The following is a 15,751-nucleotide window of genomic DNA, read 5'->3' as shown; positions in this document are numbered from 1 at the left end:
AAACTTAATAAAAATAAGGCAACCACATACTATGGGGACATGACTAAGTAGAAGAAAACATCAGGATAATTTTCAGTCAGCATAAATTGACGTTGTGCTACTGACATAAGATAGAGCCTCTGGAAAAATGTTCATGCAACTGTTTCCAGATGTCAGTCCCCATTAGTTCTCTTGACAGACTGTGGTTTGGATCTTTATTTTTGATGTGTCTTTGTGTTCAGTGTCAGCACACCATTGAGACAGAAAAAAAATAAGGGTAGTTTGTGGAAAGCTCGCTTGCTGGGACAATATGCTTAATGTCTTCTATGTGCGGATGAGCACTTATTTACTATAAATGGAGTGTATTTGAATTACTTTTATATGTTGATCTCATTGTGTCACTCGTGAACTGCTGTACCATAAAGCAAATGTATGTAGCCCAGCACTTGCAAAACTTTCATGTAGCTGCATAGTTAACTTTAAGGTTATTTTTCTTAATTTTATTGTAATTCCTGTGCTTGTAAGTGACCATGGTAAATGCTGATGAAAGTACCTCCTAAAATAATACCTGTGCAGAATTGGAGATCTGGTAGCTAGGGAAGGCAAACGTGTTGCTGAACCTCTGCTTTGTGTTGTGGCCTTGTGCAGCTGCTGAGCCTGTTTCCTAAGCAGTAAGGAAGGTTAATGGAAGCACTTGTGTAACTGTTTAAGCTCAAGGACTTGTAATGACAAAGTGTTGCACGTGGCCTAGGCAGTGTGTTAAGCAGTATCAAATATCCCTTGGTTGCTTTGCTGTATAGACTCGCAGCACAGTAACAGTGGGGCACCCAAGAACACACGTTGAAACCAGCAGAGTGGAGCACTACATTTCCATAGGGTAAACAGTGTTGCAAATTTGTTTGCTGGCTTGGTGTAGAGGAGAAAGGCTCTGACAAACAGTACAGTAAATCCAGAGTGGCTTCAGGAAACAGGACCACCGTTTCCCTCATGTAATTTTCTTCTTTGTAGGTTCTACCTAATGTTTCAGAGCTCTATTTAAATGATGTCCCTCCTGTCCCCACCCTGGCAGACATTGGGTGGATAGCAGCAGATGATGAAGAAACGTATGCCCGAGTCAGGTTGGTTTCATCTTTGTGTCTGTTGACCCTTATTTTTATAAAGTGGCTTCTTTTGTGTAGCACAGGCCAGAAATTGATCCAGTGCTCACGATCTCTAGTCACCTTGAGGACTGATGTGATGCCTGTTCAAAGATGTTTTTCTCAAGGGACAAGAAAAATACAGAGGTTTCCTGGAGGAATTCTCACAAAGCACTTGTGCTGTGTTTTACTCACTGAAACATCTGTGCAGATGAAGCCACCAGCTTATGGTATTTTTCAGCCTAGGAAGTTGAAGGGTTGAGCTCACAGGATCACAGAATAGTTAAGATTGGAAAGGATCTCTGGAGGTCATCCCTTGCTCAGGCAGGGACACCTGGAGTTTCCAGCAATGTATCCCAGGTGGCTTTTGGACCCCAAGAAGGGAGACTCCACAAGTTCTGTGTGCAACACATTCCAGTGCTGCATCTCCCACACAGTAAAGAAGTGCTTCCTGATGTTTAGATGGAACCTCCTGTGTTCCTCCTAGTGCCCACTGCCTCTTGTTCTAGCACTGAGCACTCAAAGTGAGTCCCAGTTTTCCTGGGACTGATGCATTTAGCCCTGAAGAGTTTGGTACTGTTCAGTGGAACCTTTGTCCTTTAAGCAGGACAACAACAGTAGTTATCATGTGAGAGATTAAATCAGAGGCAGAAGTGAATGGGTAAGTGGTGATTGATCCTGTGCACCCAGCATACTGCCCAGCATGGGGATACAGTTAGCAGGAGGGATGTGATCTGAAGCCATGGGAGCACACAGAGACTTCTGTCCCTATGTCACTTCACCTTATCTTGTGCTGTTTGATTGTGATTTCTTTGACTTTCTGTTCCTTGCAACGCAGAGAGACAGCACACGTGATGGCACAGCACATCCAAACAAGGTGTAGAGCACAGCAGTGTGAGAGGCTTCATTTATTGTGTTGAACTCTTGCTGTCCCGAGGGAGGGGCAGGGAGATGCTGAGCACTGTTGTGGAGGGGCTTGGATTCATCACTGACTGACAGCTCTTTGTCTTGTAGAAGTGACACTCGCCCACTGAAACACAAATGGAAACCGAGTCCCTTCACAGTCATACAGAGAAATGCTTCAGTCCCCAACCTGAGGAAGCAGGAAGAGAAGCTGCTGGCCTTGAAGAAGCCTGGTTTACCTGCACTGAGCCGAACGACGGAGCTCCAGGATGAGCTGAGTCACCTTCGGAGTCAGATAGCTAAAATTGTGGCTGCAGGGTCAGGTAGGAGCACAGCGAGTTTTCTTTTGTCGAATGAGAAGGGCTGTATTAGTGAAGCATCTTACTTCCTCCATACAGAGCAGACTTGTTACTGTTTCAGCAGGGCTGTCACTCTCACTGGTGTGATGCCAACTGAGTGCTGGTTCTTTGTCTAGATGTCTGCATTTATTTTGTTAGAGGAATCTTGTTTGTTTTTCAGAAGGACCAGGTGTTGCTTTGTGGCTGCGTTTGTTCTGCAGGCTGTTTCATCCCAACCACCTTGTTCCATGGCAATTTATGGTGTGTTCTTGCCAAGTTGACTATTGAGTGTGAGGGCCACATCTTGAGTTGGGTAGGAGAGACCAACAGCTCTTGTTTCTGTTGTGAGCATAGTCCTATTTATGTAACAAAGAAAGTACTTGGGGAAGAGCGTGGTTGATCTGATTTATTTTCTTTTTTAATCATTATTTCTTTCAGTAAACATGCATGCAGATAAGATTCATGTTTTGGCCATGAAACTGAGCTGTGAGTTCGTTCTTCCTTTCATGGCCTTGTGTGGGTATACAGGGTGTATACAGTTTATATGAGCTCTGGAAATGAGAAGATATTTGCTGGCATCCAAATCCTAGTAGTTGTACAAGTTGTACAAGCAGTGGCTGCTTGAGTTGGAAGCTAGCAAGGCCAGAAGTACCTGGGTATCTATTTGTGGAGCAGTCAGAGTGAAATTGTTGGTCTCACAACTTGGAACACATTGAAAAACAAACAGTTCTGCAAGCTGCAGGAATTGAATTAGAGGCAGTTTTTCTTAAAGGCTGCATCTCGTGTATGCAGAATATTTTGGCCAGTGACCAAGATAGCAGTTGTGTTACAGCTGCGAGGAAAAGAAGGATCTATAACTTTTCCATTACTTTAAAGCAACAAAACAAGATCGCACACCACTTGAACTGATGTCCTGCAGCTGTTTGTGGTGGGGGACAGTGGCTACAAAACTACCCTGCATCCGAAAGCAAACAGTTCCCAGATTGCCACTCAGCACCAGAGGACACAGCGTGTGCATGGGGCTGCATCTCGTGATCTGTGGAATGCAGTGTGGCTGATTGCTGGAGCCCCTGGGACTCACAGCTCTGATGATTGGTTATTTTTAGTTCAGTTCTCTGTGACTGAAAAGCATTTGAATGTGAAGCAGAGTTGTGGTGGTTGATGTAGGTGGAATGCTGGTTTCTGTATGGGAGCAAGGAGCTACATTGCCCTCAGCTCTGCAGGGAGTAGCTGTACAACAGGCTGTCACAGATGTGTGCTTCACAGGGCTGTGTGTGTCCTCTTCTCTCATTGCTCTGCTTCAGAGCAACAAAGAAATAGGAATTAAGAGCAGGGCAGATTCCCTGCTATTCCCCTCCCCAGGCTCTCAGCTCTCTAGCTGTCCAACATGCAAGTTAGAAAAGCTCTTTTTAATTCACTGAAAGTAATGATGAGGAAGATTAGAGATCTGGAGGGGAGAAAAATGATGTAATCATTCAGTACTTCTCTGCCCTCAACTCAGCAATGTGCCTGCTTACCAGATGGCATGTGAGAACTGTTCTTACTGACTTAAGTGTCTTCTGAGTTGATATGGGGAGAGATGGTTTAGGGTTTAACTGGAGCTCAGTAATCTGAACTACATAGCAGTCTCATTTTAGAAAGATTGATGTCAAAAAAAGAAACGTTGTGCAATCTGCTTTTACACTGTTAGAGAAATCTCTCAGCTGGTAATTAATAAGTATTGACAAGCATACTGTTGAGGCTAAGGGTGTTAGGGCATTAAACTGCAGGGTTGTTTTGTGGTGGGTTTTTTTTTCAGTGCAAGAAGGTTCTTTCAGTGAGAAATAGACTAAGCACGTCTCTGTCTTGTGCTGCAGCATCATGTCATAAGCAGCAGAGTGGCCATGGGGAGCAACACACAGGCTGTGATTATTTCCTTACTTTTATTCTTTAAATAACAGAAGGGTGGATGGCTCGTGGTGCCCTTGGGTTTGTATTCTGTTCTTTTGAGATAACAAAATAAAATATAAAATATTATTTAATCTTTTCACCTGTATTGTTTTCTCTTTCAGCTTCTGCTTCCTTCACCCCTGATGTATTATCTCCAGGAAGTTCGAATGCATCTTCTCCTTTGCATTGTTTTGGACCCTCTTTCCAATCCACAACATCCTTTGTCATCAGTGACATCACGGAGGAGGAGGCAGAACTCGAGAGCCCCGAGCTTCCATCAGTCTCCATGCTTTGTTCTACATCTGAGTGCTATAAATCAGAACCAAAGGATCCTGATGAGGAAGATTCTGTGTCTCTTTCCAAGGCCAGCAGTTTTGCAGACATGATGGGCATTCTAAAAGACATTCATAGGATGAAGCAGAGCAAAGACTTGTAAGTCTGATTTTTATTTTCTCTTTCAAAGTTTGGCATCCTTTTTTTTTTTTCCTTCTTTTTTCTGCTTTTGTTTGTCAGATCTTTGTAGACACCTGTGTGAGGATTGCTAGGTCACAGCCAGAACCAGTGATTGAGCACCAGGTGAGAAGGCATGGCTGACACAGGGAGCTCAGGTGCAAGCAATGTGTCTGAGTGACTGGAAGGGCTGGACCCTGGGTCCTCCTTACCCTCATTTAAGTGTTAGCAGCCAAGGGAGCAATGTCTCTCTTCAGAGATTGTGCTTTTCTTGAGCTGTCACCAGTCATTAGAAAGGGTGAGCCACGTTCTCTATTGCTTCCTAGGCTAAATCTTAACAAATACCCTTATAAGTGTGCTCTTGTCCTGGTAGAGGGCATTATCATTGCCTTCCATTGCTCCCCAACACCAGATGTTGTATTCAGCTCCTTGTTGGTACTGCTGTATGCTCACGATTCAGAGAGGAGGAACATCTCTTTGTAGTTGTCATGCCCTGCCCATGAGGGGCAGGAGGGGTGTGAGCAGAGTTGTGAAGACCCTGGTTAGATTAAGATTAAGATAAAACAATACTCACAAGTCTGGAGGCCAGCAACAGCAGCTGTACACTACAGTTATCTCCAAAATATTGGCACTTTAACATGTACAATCTGTCTTAAAGCATGTGGATGGACTACATCACCTTAAGGAATCAAAATAAGCTTAATGACTTTACAACTTAATGACTTTATGAGAGATGCAGCTTTTAAGAAGCCGAAATAGGTCTTACAATTACATGATCTTTTTGTCTTTTTGTTCCTTTTCTCTTACAAAACAAGCAGCACTTGTATATTTATACTGAGGGGACATAGCTTGTTAATAATGAGCAGACTTTTATTTTACTTACCTGTTATTAACACAATTGAACAAAAATGCTGAGGTTTGAATGCTGAGGTTTTCAGAATACCCCCTTCATCCAACACAATGAGCTCCAGGTGATGGAAGCCAACACAGAATGCAGCAGAGAAATACTTGCAGGTGTCAGAGCAGGGCTGCCAGCCACCAGCTGGGCTCTTCTCCTTACTAACACACCGTGTGTTTGTCTTCCATGTAGAAACAGAAGTTCTGCAAAGGAGGAAGACCCTGCTGTTCTTATAGCAGAAGTCTTGAGAAGAAAATTTGCCCTGAAGGAGGAAGATCTGACTCTGAAGGAGAAATGATGTTACAGTCATTCAGCTCCGTAAGCAAAAGTGTTAAGCTCACAGAATTTCCTCTACAGTAGCTGCCTTCCTAAGGATTGAACCTTTTGCCACTTTTATTTATTAGGAATTTTCTGCACTGGACACTTAAGAAAGACCCTCTGGATTTGACATGTTTTCCATGTGTTGTTATATTTAAGAGAAAAAAAAAAACCCTTTTTAAGATGGAAATTCTTTTTCCTCTGTATTTTGATGTTTGACTGGCTAAGGATCTTCTACAGAGTGCAGTGAGTGCTGCTGGATGATGTTCTTTCTGCCTACTCAAAGTCACATTAAAACTTTTTTGTTGTTGCAATATAAATGATCACCATTTCCAGTATACACAGACGTCACACGTCCAATTCTTTCTGTTCTGAGCATGGTGCAGAGCTGCTGAGAAAGCTGAGCAATGCTTCCCAGGTCTTCTGTGTTTGGCAGGCTGTGGGTTCACTGTGCTGAAGGATGTCTTCCTGATAACTTTGTCTAACCTGGTGGTAGAATGAAATTGAAGGAAGTGATGAAACCCTGAAGTCACATCCGAAGGCTGCTGGCTGGTTTTATTCCTTTCTGGGTATTTCTTAGCTCACTAATTATCCCCATGATTGCATGACAGAATGGCCTTTGTTTCTTGCCATAAATTTAAGACTTCATTGATGGACCTTGTATCATGCAACGTGTTTTATTTAGCACTGAGAAGGTATTTCTCTGGAAATCTCTATGAACTCTCTTCTACGCTCTAGAATGCACTAGGGGGAACAGTGGGAAGCTGCCGGGGCACCTGAGGGCACCCTGAGGAGCTGTGACAGTGCCCTGGAACACAGTGTGTGGCTCTGGGAGGCCTCCAGGATCACTAGGACGCCTCTGGAGCACACTGGCGAGCTGTGGGAGCACTGGAGGATTTCCTGGAGCACACTGGGTGGTTCTTGGAGGTTGCTAGATTGTGCTGACGCGTCACATCTCGGGCACTGAGGAGTTCTGAAAGTATTCCAGTGGGGCCTTGGGTACCGTGGGGGTCTTGAGAGTCCTTTAGGGTACACTGGAAGGTCTGTAGGGTGCCCTAAAATGCCACAGGGAGCTCTGGGTGTAGTCTGCTGTGGCCTAGAGTACAAAGGGGAGTCCTTGGGGTACCTGGGAAGCATTGGAAAGCCTGCAGTGCACCCTGAGGCTCAGGCACAGAGAGAGCTGTGTTCTGAATGGAAGCAAGGACTTCAAGTCACCTCCAGTTCTCAGCTCTCAGCTTGACCAGTGCTTTGCTGCTAGCCTTAGATCACAAGGCATACTGAGTTTTTTCTATCACAGCGTGAAGATGGTGATGATTTTTGCTTCAGTACATTTCCAGGAAATAAAGATAAACTGGGGCTGAGCCATTGCTACAGCTCTTAGATCTGTAGGACTGAAATGGCTGTCACAGCAACAGCCAGCTGCTCCTCTGAGTCTGTGCTTTGTGTATCAGAGTATGGCTCTGGAGGATGATTGTGAGATATCATGAAAGACAGGTTTGCACTTTCTTCATTAATACTGAATCATAAAGAGCTACCTTTATACACAACAGCTGCCCGCAGTGGTTGCATTCCTTCATTCTGTGTCTTTGAGCTCTCTGTGCAGCCCTGGAGCACAGGAGTGGGTCGCAATGGTGGTATGATTGGCTGGGAGGAGATTCCTATGGAAGGTTCCCTAAGGAATGCTGAGGGGTCCCAGGACTCCCCGTGCAGTGTAGGTGAGAGAAGCTGCCTGGCAGGGATACGTGGAGGCCTTGTGGGTCTGTGCAGACAACTTTTGGGTGTTGTGGAGTTGTGGCTGAGCTCCTGATTGTGCTTTAAGCGTCCTCCCAGTGGCGGTGAGAGGCTTGGCAGGGCCAGGCATTGTAGTGTGGGACTCCCTGAAGTGCTGGCAAATGGTGAGCACCCAAAACCAAATGTTTCCTGCATGGAGATAAAGCTTCTGCCAAGTGGGGGGGGGAGGGGAGTGCTCTGCTTTAGGGGGTGCTGAGAGGGTCACCCACTGCTCTGCACACATCTCCACATCACTTTGAAAGACCCACAGCATCCCAGGGCTGCACCCCACGGCACGGCTGGCACCGTGCACCCAAACAGCCCCCGGTGCCTACAGCTGGATGGAGCTGAGCGAAGTAGGAGGTGATCCTCAGCCCCCCCTTCCCCCCCCCGTGCCACCCATCCCCAGGAACGCCTCCCACACCCCAGGGAGGAGCAGCAGTGCCTGTCCCAGCACGCAGTGGGTGTGGGGTGGTGGGAGCCGATGGAGCCGCGGTGGCACTACCAGTTCCGGGTGATCATGCTGGGGGATTCGACGGTGGGCAAATCCTCCCTGCTGCGACGTTACACCGAGGGGGTTTTCCTGGATGCCGTCAATCAGACGGTTGGGGTGGATTTCTACGTTCAGTTCGTGGAGTTGGAGCCGGGGCTGCAGGTCAAACTGCAGTTCTGGGACACGGCTGGGCAGGAGCGCTTCAGGTGGGTCCCGCTTTGCTCGTGGGATGGCAGGGGAAGGTGGATTCCTGTGGGCTGGGATCCCGAGGACGCCCTGGGAGATGGATTCCGTGGGCTGTGTCTCCATTGCTACGGGCATTGCCCTCAGGTGGCCCTTGGGGTTGTCTTCTGAGCCCCGCATCCAAGTGCAGAGGGCCCAAAGGAGCCCGTGGGCCCCTGGAGCTGCAGGGGGAGGGGGGAGAGGCTGGGTGCTCCTGCTGGGATCAGTTTCCCTTTTGTCCCACTGGGAAACAGAGCACAGTGGTGCTGCTGGCTGCAGCCCCCCAAAAAAAAATACATCTGAGAAGGGAATGCTTCCATTCCACGTGCACCACGCTGCGGTGATGGAGCTGCCTGGGGCCGTTGGTGCAGCGAATGATCTGGTTCTCCTTAGCCATAGCCTCGGTGGCAGGGTGGTGGGGCAGGGATGCTCCAACCACAGGGGATCCCTTCAGCCCACCTCTGCTCGCACTCCAGGTCTGTCACCCGTTCCTATTACCGCAACTCTGCGGGTGCAATGCTGCTCTTCGACCTCACCAACCGCGCGTCCTTCGAGAGCATCCGGCGCTGGCACCGGGAGGTGACAGACACGGTCCAACCTTTCCACGTGGTTTTCCTGCTGGTGGGACACAAAAGCGACCTGGTGGGGGAACGTAAGGTGGGCAGGAGGGAGGCGGAACGGCTGGCGGCGTCGTTGGGCGTGCAGTACGTTGAGACCTCAGCCAAGGATGGCAGCGACGTGACGCGGGCGTTCCGGATGCTGACTGTGGCCATTTACCGGGCGCTGCAGAGCGGGCTGCTGGCACCGTGCGAGGCGTGGGATGGGGTGAAGAGCAGCGTCCCACTGCCAGCACCGTGCCCAAAGAAGGAGGAGAAGCAGAAGAGGTGCGCGTGCTAAGGAGGGCCTTGGAAGCCCTGGGCTCTGCCAGGTGCCGAGGTAGGAAGAGCAGTGAGCGATGGCATTAAACAGCCACCTGCTCACCCCACTGCCTGCCCCATTTCCTGGGGAAAGGGAGGTGCCAGGGCCCCGTTCTTCTGTTCTCCCCCTTTACAAAGCGGTTCCCAGACAGAGAGCACAGCCCCTCCCTGTGCCCTCGGGTCCCAAACCCTTTTTATTATCGAGCACAGAACTTCCTCAGCACTGTGCCCAGCTGCACACAGCCACGCTTTGGGCAGAACCCTGGGAACAGACAGCAGCTCTGTGCCCCAGGAGCTGCCTCTCCTTCCTGAGCACCAGTCAGACCGGCCTCAGCTGCACTTACTGCATGCCCTCATTTCACCCATGGGTGCTGGCAGCCTTGGAGCCCCACCAGCGAGCTCTGCAGTGTCCACAACCTCCCTTTCTTTGCAGGGAGCACACAGAGCTGCGCTCTCCCTCCCCACCACATCCCACAGCATCCGTAGTTTCTCTGATGTGTGCCAGTTTGGGCAGAACAGATGCTGGGATGTGACCCTCCTTCATGTCTTCAATGTACTCATTTCTTATCCTCAGCCACCACATCCCTCCTACCTGCAGCCAAGCAGAGGCTGAACCACATCAGGAGGTCCTGATGCAGTGAGCACAGGGTGGGCACAGCTCCATCCGCAGAGCAGAGACCATCAGCTCGAAGTCCAGCGCAGACCTCACACACAGACACCAGGCTAACCCCACAGCTGCCTCTTTCCCTTGGTTTTAGATTAATAATTTCTTTATTCATGTAAAACAAACGCAAGTATTTATATAAACACTGACATTACAAAGTACTGGAGCGGAGAAGGGCAGAAGGAGGAAACAAAAACCTCTACAGATGCTTCTAATACTGTCCCACACACACGATCAAATGCTCTGTCCCTCGGATAATCACTTATACGATAAACCACTTTCAAGTCACAAATAAAAGTCTTTGCTTTGAGATACGCTGCACTCTTATGGGGGAACGAGGACAGAATGTTTTTGGCAGATCTCCTCATAAAGTCAGATATTGCTGCACCATTAGTAAAAAATATATGCTTCTCTGTAAAGCATTAACAAAAATATCCCATGGATGGCATCGCAGAGGTTGCAGTGAGAGGCAGAGATCTCAAAATGCACCGGTGTCACCTCGAGCTCTTCCCAGGGGTTATTTCTTGGTGGTTTTGCGAATCAGTGCCATTCTCTATAAGAAGAAAGAGAAGAATGTGTGAAGCTGAGACTCAGATGAGGTTACTGCAAAACAACCTGAACAGCAGCTGTGCAGAACAACCCATCCCGGGTTCTCTCAGGGCACTGCCTGTCTTGTTTCCACACAGGTCTGTCAAGTCCATTTGAATCTCAGAGTCCTGGAGGAAAAGGAAATGTCTGCATGTCCCCACTCAGCCTCCCAGGCTGCAAAGGTGTGTGACAAAGCAGAGCAGCAGCACCAGGGGAGGGACCAAAGCCCACCTGAGCTCCAGGAGGAGAGCTGCAATACCACCCATGAACTCCAACAGCTCCTGCAGGGCACCTCCTGCCCTGCCTCTGGCCTCATGCTTCAAAAGCAATCACCCAATTCAGTTAAAGCAAAATTAAGGGGGGAAAAAAAAACAGCTGCCCAGCTGCAGTCACAGCTGAAGTCACAGACAACTGCATGTTCTCTGCTGCAACTGTTTAACCTTATGGTGCAAGGCAGCTGAGACCTGTGACATAAGGACACAGGAGGTGTCCTGTGCTGCTCAGTGTATGAGTGCAGCCTTGGCCTGTGGGTACAAAGAAGCCCAAGGAAACTGAGCCAAAGCCCGTCGTAAAGCACTGAGTCCTGTGTGTGACACCAGGACACCACTGTGACTCTGTACCATGCAGCACAGGTCTGCAAACGCAGGGTGGCAGCTCTGGTTACTCACACCATATGCTGCATCCCAGACAGAACTGGTCACAGGACTTCTCCCAAGCAGTCCCTCAGGGTATCTCAGTTGTGTTCCTGCCTCCTCCAGTCCTTCTTAGCATTCTGGGAAGGAAACCCCAGGCCTTGCCCCTTGATTTCTAACCACCTGCACAGGAAGCATCAGGCCAGGAGGGGCAGGGCAAGCGCTGCTCTCAGCACTGTGCTCATTTGTGGCCTTTGCAGACCTACAATTATTCCTAATAATGGTGTCTGTGCGATCTACAGCTGTAGTGGAAATGCAAGTCATGGCTTGAAGCAGTGATTGAGCACCTGGTGGGAAGGCAGGGCCAACCCAGGGAAGCTCAGGTGCATGTAATGCACCTTAGTGACTGGAAGGGGTGAAGCCAGGATCCACCCCTTCCCAGACCTCATTTAAAGGTTAGCAGTGCAGGTGAGGGTATCTCATTGCAGATCCTTGCATACCTGAGGCCTTCTGAAGGTAAGCAGCTTCTTTCCTTTGTTGCTGTGCCCACAGCTGCTGCATTTGTTACAGCCTAGGACTTTGCTACTCTGCTGTCATTGCTTTACACCACTACAACAACCAAAAATGCTCTCAGCTGCTTTTTCACCCTTCCCACCCCAGGCTGCCACACTCAATCCTCTCTGCACAAACCACTGAGAAAACTCCAGAAGTTACTTCAAGTCCAAACCACTTGGAAGAGGCTACAGATTCACCACTGCCAGGAGTCCAAGGGCACCTTACCTGCATCAGGCTTCTACCATGCGATTCTCAGCGTGCTCCTGAGAGCTCCTTACCTGTTTGTGAGCTTCTGTAGTGCAGGCTTTTTTGTAGGGCCTGATTTCTTCAGAACCAAAGCCCGGGATCCACATGTTCCACTGACGCTCTGGAATAGAGAGAACGTGCCAGCACACTGCACCCACTTGGAGAGGATGGGGTTAGGGGCAGATTATCCCCTTATTATGAGAGCAGTGAATCTTCTCGTGGGTTTTCTCCCCAGCAGCGAGGTGTGAGCCCACCTCTCAGGTGAGAGCAAGCTCCTTACCAAGGTGCAACTGGACATCTTTCACTTCCAGGGTGTTTGACTTGCGGTGCCGTGCGAGCTGGCAGGCAGCTGTCACCACGCTCTCTATGAAATCATCGGCGATCTGCAACAGCATCTGCCACAGAATGAGGACAAAAAGAGGTCTTATCAGTACTGAAGAGCTGAAACTACGAAACAAACCCTCAGAAGATAATGTTTCAAGGTTCCTGAAACCTTTCTGAACACTGGGAAGCAGAGACATGGATGGCTGAAGGCTGCCATGAACGTGAGAATAAGGCAGTGTAAAATACACCAACACTCCCAGCTTTGGGCAAAGGGTCACCAGACTGTGAAAAACCCCAGATCTGCTCTTTTTGCAGCCCCTGCCATGGGTTGGTACCTACTTCCTCCACGTCTTCATCTAGCTGTTCATTTGGATCCACCTCACGCACCAGGTCCTGCAATTTCTTCTTGGTTAAAACCTGAGTACGTGAGAGAGAAAAGAGGAACAATTTACTGCGTGCTTCAGCAAATAACTGCCCACCCTGCACGGCCACAAAGACCTCCTCCCCCACAAAGCAGAGACCCAAGTCACACACGTTGACACGTAGTACCAGCTCAGGAAGGGCAGATAAGAAACATCAAGTGCTAAGGAGTCATTTTCAAGCACCAGTGGCTGCTCTGAACAGAAAGCAGAGTGCAACAGGCCAGGATGACTAATTCTCCTGCACTAAATCAGCACTAAAATGCCCCTGGCTGAAGCGTGGCTGCTGGCAAGAGAGGACAAAGACATAATGAGACATCTTAAAAGGCAAATGCAAGCAACGTTCCAGCGACTAATTTTGTGTTCGGGACACAAAGGAAGTATTTCCATTGCTCTAGTGCTCATCCCTTTAGCATTTAAAGTGGCAAACAGACACACGTGAGTGCTGGATTAGCGCAGGACAAGAAGGCAGCATCCTCTCAGCTCAAATATGTCAAAAGATCGGGAATTTCACCACTGCTGAGCAGTTGTAAGAGGTGTGAGCATCTCCCCTGCAGCTGGGGATGAGTTTACCTGGTTGCTTTCAGGACTGAGCCGCCCTCCTCCGCTGGGCGTGCCGGGCATCTTTGCCACGGCGGTGCTGTTTGCCATGGAGCTCTGAGGGGGAGTGCTGGCAGGTTCAGGCTTTATGGAGGAGAAATTGGAAAGGTTGATCAAGGTAGATGAGCCAAACTGGTTCATAATCTGTTGGGCTTTTGCTTTTAGATCATAAAGCTTGTCAAGGTCCTGCTTCTTCTTGGGGTTGTGGGGACCCAAACCGATCAACTGCAGAGAGAAACAGAAGACAGTTAGCAAACAGAGCAGGAATCCAAAGGGGGCTTTGCCCTCGCTACTGATAGGACCCAGAGTTTACAGAGCAGGTCTCTGGATACAGTAAGGGATGTTTAGAAAACATTCCCTGGTATCTGGGGAATGAAGTTTTCCCTGAGAAGCACAGCAGCTGCATGCAGCACACTGACAACAGTGGCTCCTCGCCCTGCTGGGTCCTGCATGTATTCAGCCTCATAGCAGGGCCTGCCTGAACCACTTCACACGTACTGCAGGCAGCTCTGAGGGTGAAACTGTGCTCAGAGCTGAGATTTAACCTAAGGACACGGCCCAGCCTGCAATGCACAGCAGGGTTGAGCCCTGTCTGTGGTCACTCTCCATCTTCCACAAACCCAGGAGGCAGAAGCCCAAACCAGAAGACAACCATGCTCAGGCTCTCTACGCTGGAGGTCTCAGTTCCAGCAGTGCTTTGCTCCAAACCTGTTCTGCAGCAATCCCTCTCCTGAAATCCAGAACCATCTTCACAACACAGAGCTCGGCCCCAGTTCTAAGGAACGGTGACAAGAAAGGAAACACAGATGTGGCTTCCCACAGCAGGACACCAAAAGCCACAGTGAGGAAACCTAACAGGCAGCCAGAGGGGATTCTGGCACCACAACCTGCAGCTCAGATCTCCTGGGGTCACCACCACGTGCCTGTGGTTACTCACACCATCAACTGCAAGCGATTGCATGGATGGATCAGAGCTGCTGTATGCAATACACTCACATACAGACTGACGAGCAGAGTGTCTCCTGTCTCAGCTACAAACAGACATTTTCCCTTCAGCACAGCAAGCTGTTAGTTTGGATTAATTCATACAGAAATCAAAAATCAGAAATCACGCTCAGACGGTGGCTGTTTTAGTGCTTCACTGCAACACAAACCCATGCACTGCTGCACTGCAGAGCTCTTCTAGAATTTACATTGAGACACATTTCTGTAGGGCTCTCAGCAAATTCCCAGCTCACTCAGTTTGAACCCAGACAATGGCAGAAGGCCCTTATGCTCAAATCTCAGCATCCTCAGTGGTGATTCTGGACGAGGCATTTCATTGCACGCCTGGGTTTGCACAGAGGTTGACTGGAGGCCGTTTGCTCCCATGCTTCATTTACGCATCCACCAAGCAGGAATCCTCACCTGCCATGCAGGGGAGCAGGCGATGCCTGTGCAATGCTTCGAAATGCTGGGGTGAGGATGCACTTTATTGGTATAAAGTCGTTTTGCACATTTCTCTCTCGATCTTACTGGCACCTTCTGTGTGCCTTTAAGATCACCAAAGGCAAAACACCCAGGACGAGGAGGTCCCCACCAGTCCTGCATGCCAATTCAAGGCAAGCTCACGCAGTTTACTTACAGCTATCTGCGTGTCTAGATCTTTAATTACATCAGCCACTGCTGTGGGCCCAGCGAACGGAGAGGCCATTTCCCAAAGCCTTCCTGGGGTCAGCAGCCAGCGTTAACCTACTCTCTCTTCCTCCTCTTCCACATCACTCTCATTCCTACAGGAACACCAGATATTTCCCGTGTCACCCATTCCCTCGTAACATCTCAACAGGAAACAGTTTCACCACACCGCAGCACACATTCCATCCGTGAATTTCTTTTGCAGCTGCTCGGGATGTGCTGCTCATCCAACCTAATTCTCTCTTTCAGTTTAAAGCCATTCCCCTTTGTCCTATCGTTATCTACCCACGTCAGAAGCCGCTCTCCCTCCTGTCAACGATCTCCCTCCAAACACTGGCAGGCTGCACTGAGCTCTCTCCCGGAGCCTTCTCTTCTCCAGGCTGAACACCCCATAGGAACACGCAGCAGAGGAGCTCCAGCCCCCTGATTACATCAGCAGACGCTGGGCTTTGGGGCTCCAGCTGGGAGCACTGCCAGGCAGCTCCGTGCTTTCCTTACAGCGGGTGGCGTGGCCTCAAATAACACTACGATTCGCTTCCCGGCGATCCTCCGCAGCTCGTTAAGCGCGGCCGCTGCAGCACGGAGCCGCTCGCAGCTGTAATTAGCGTCTAGAATCAAACGAGGCTTTCAGTGCCCCCGTCCTGCTTTAGGACTTACATCCCCGGGCACACCGGGAGGCCAGCGCTGCCCCTCACA

General features: G+C 49.2%; 3 protein-coding genes across 4 annotated transcripts; 2 read left to right on the top strand and 1 right to left on the bottom strand.

The window, feature by feature from the left end:
• The first annotated feature begins 289 nt into the window (after positions 1-289).
• MTFR1L (mitochondrial fission regulator 1 like) lies at positions 290-6,607 on the top strand. Its single transcript, XM_010723450.2, has 5 exons — positions 290-307; positions 988-1,097; positions 2,130-2,341; positions 4,408-4,717; positions 5,826-6,607. The coding sequence occupies exons 1-5, from the start codon at positions 290-292 to the stop codon at positions 5,929-5,931; spliced, it is 756 nt and encodes a 251-aa protein (XP_010721752.1). The 3' UTR covers positions 5,932-6,607.
• Positions 6,608-8,148: 1,541 nt separating this feature from the next.
• RAB42 (RAB42, member RAS oncogene family) lies at positions 8,149-10,015 on the top strand. Of its 2 annotated transcripts, XM_019622848.2 has the most exons (3): positions 8,149-8,420; positions 8,913-9,372; positions 9,928-10,015. In XM_019622848.2, the coding sequence occupies exons 1-2, from the start codon at positions 8,206-8,208 to the stop codon at positions 9,331-9,333; spliced, it is 636 nt and encodes a 211-aa protein (XP_019478393.1). In that variant the 5' UTR covers positions 8,149-8,205; the 3' UTR covers positions 9,334-9,372; positions 9,928-10,015. The 2 variants fall into 2 exon arrangements, with proteins under 2 accessions (XP_019478393.1, XP_010721717.2); XM_010723415.3 differs by having other exon boundaries at positions 8,913-9,999.
• Positions 10,016-10,105: 90 nt separating this feature from the next.
• On the bottom strand, positions 10,106-15,137 carry TAF12 (TATA-box binding protein associated factor 12). Its single transcript, XM_003212510.4, has 6 exons — positions 15,006-15,137; positions 13,355-13,606; positions 12,702-12,779; positions 12,319-12,433; positions 12,071-12,159; positions 10,106-10,570 (listed from the first exon to the last, which is right to left on the bottom strand). The coding sequence occupies exons 1-6, from the start codon at positions 15,072-15,074 to the stop codon at positions 10,535-10,537; spliced, it is 639 nt and encodes a 212-aa protein (XP_003212558.1). The 5' UTR covers positions 15,075-15,137; the 3' UTR covers positions 10,106-10,534.
• Positions 15,138-15,751: the final 614 nt, after the last annotated feature.

This window comes from Meleagris gallopavo, chromosome 25, assembly GCF_000146605.3.
Source record: "Meleagris gallopavo isolate NT-WF06-2002-E0010 breed Aviagen turkey brand Nicholas breeding stock chromosome 25, Turkey_5.1, whole genome shotgun sequence".
NCBI classification, from domain to species: domain Eukaryota; kingdom Metazoa; phylum Chordata; class Aves; order Galliformes; family Phasianidae; genus Meleagris; species Meleagris gallopavo.
The sequence above is the reverse complement of the archived record's forward strand: the minus strand, read 5'-3'. Positions and strand labels throughout refer to the sequence as shown.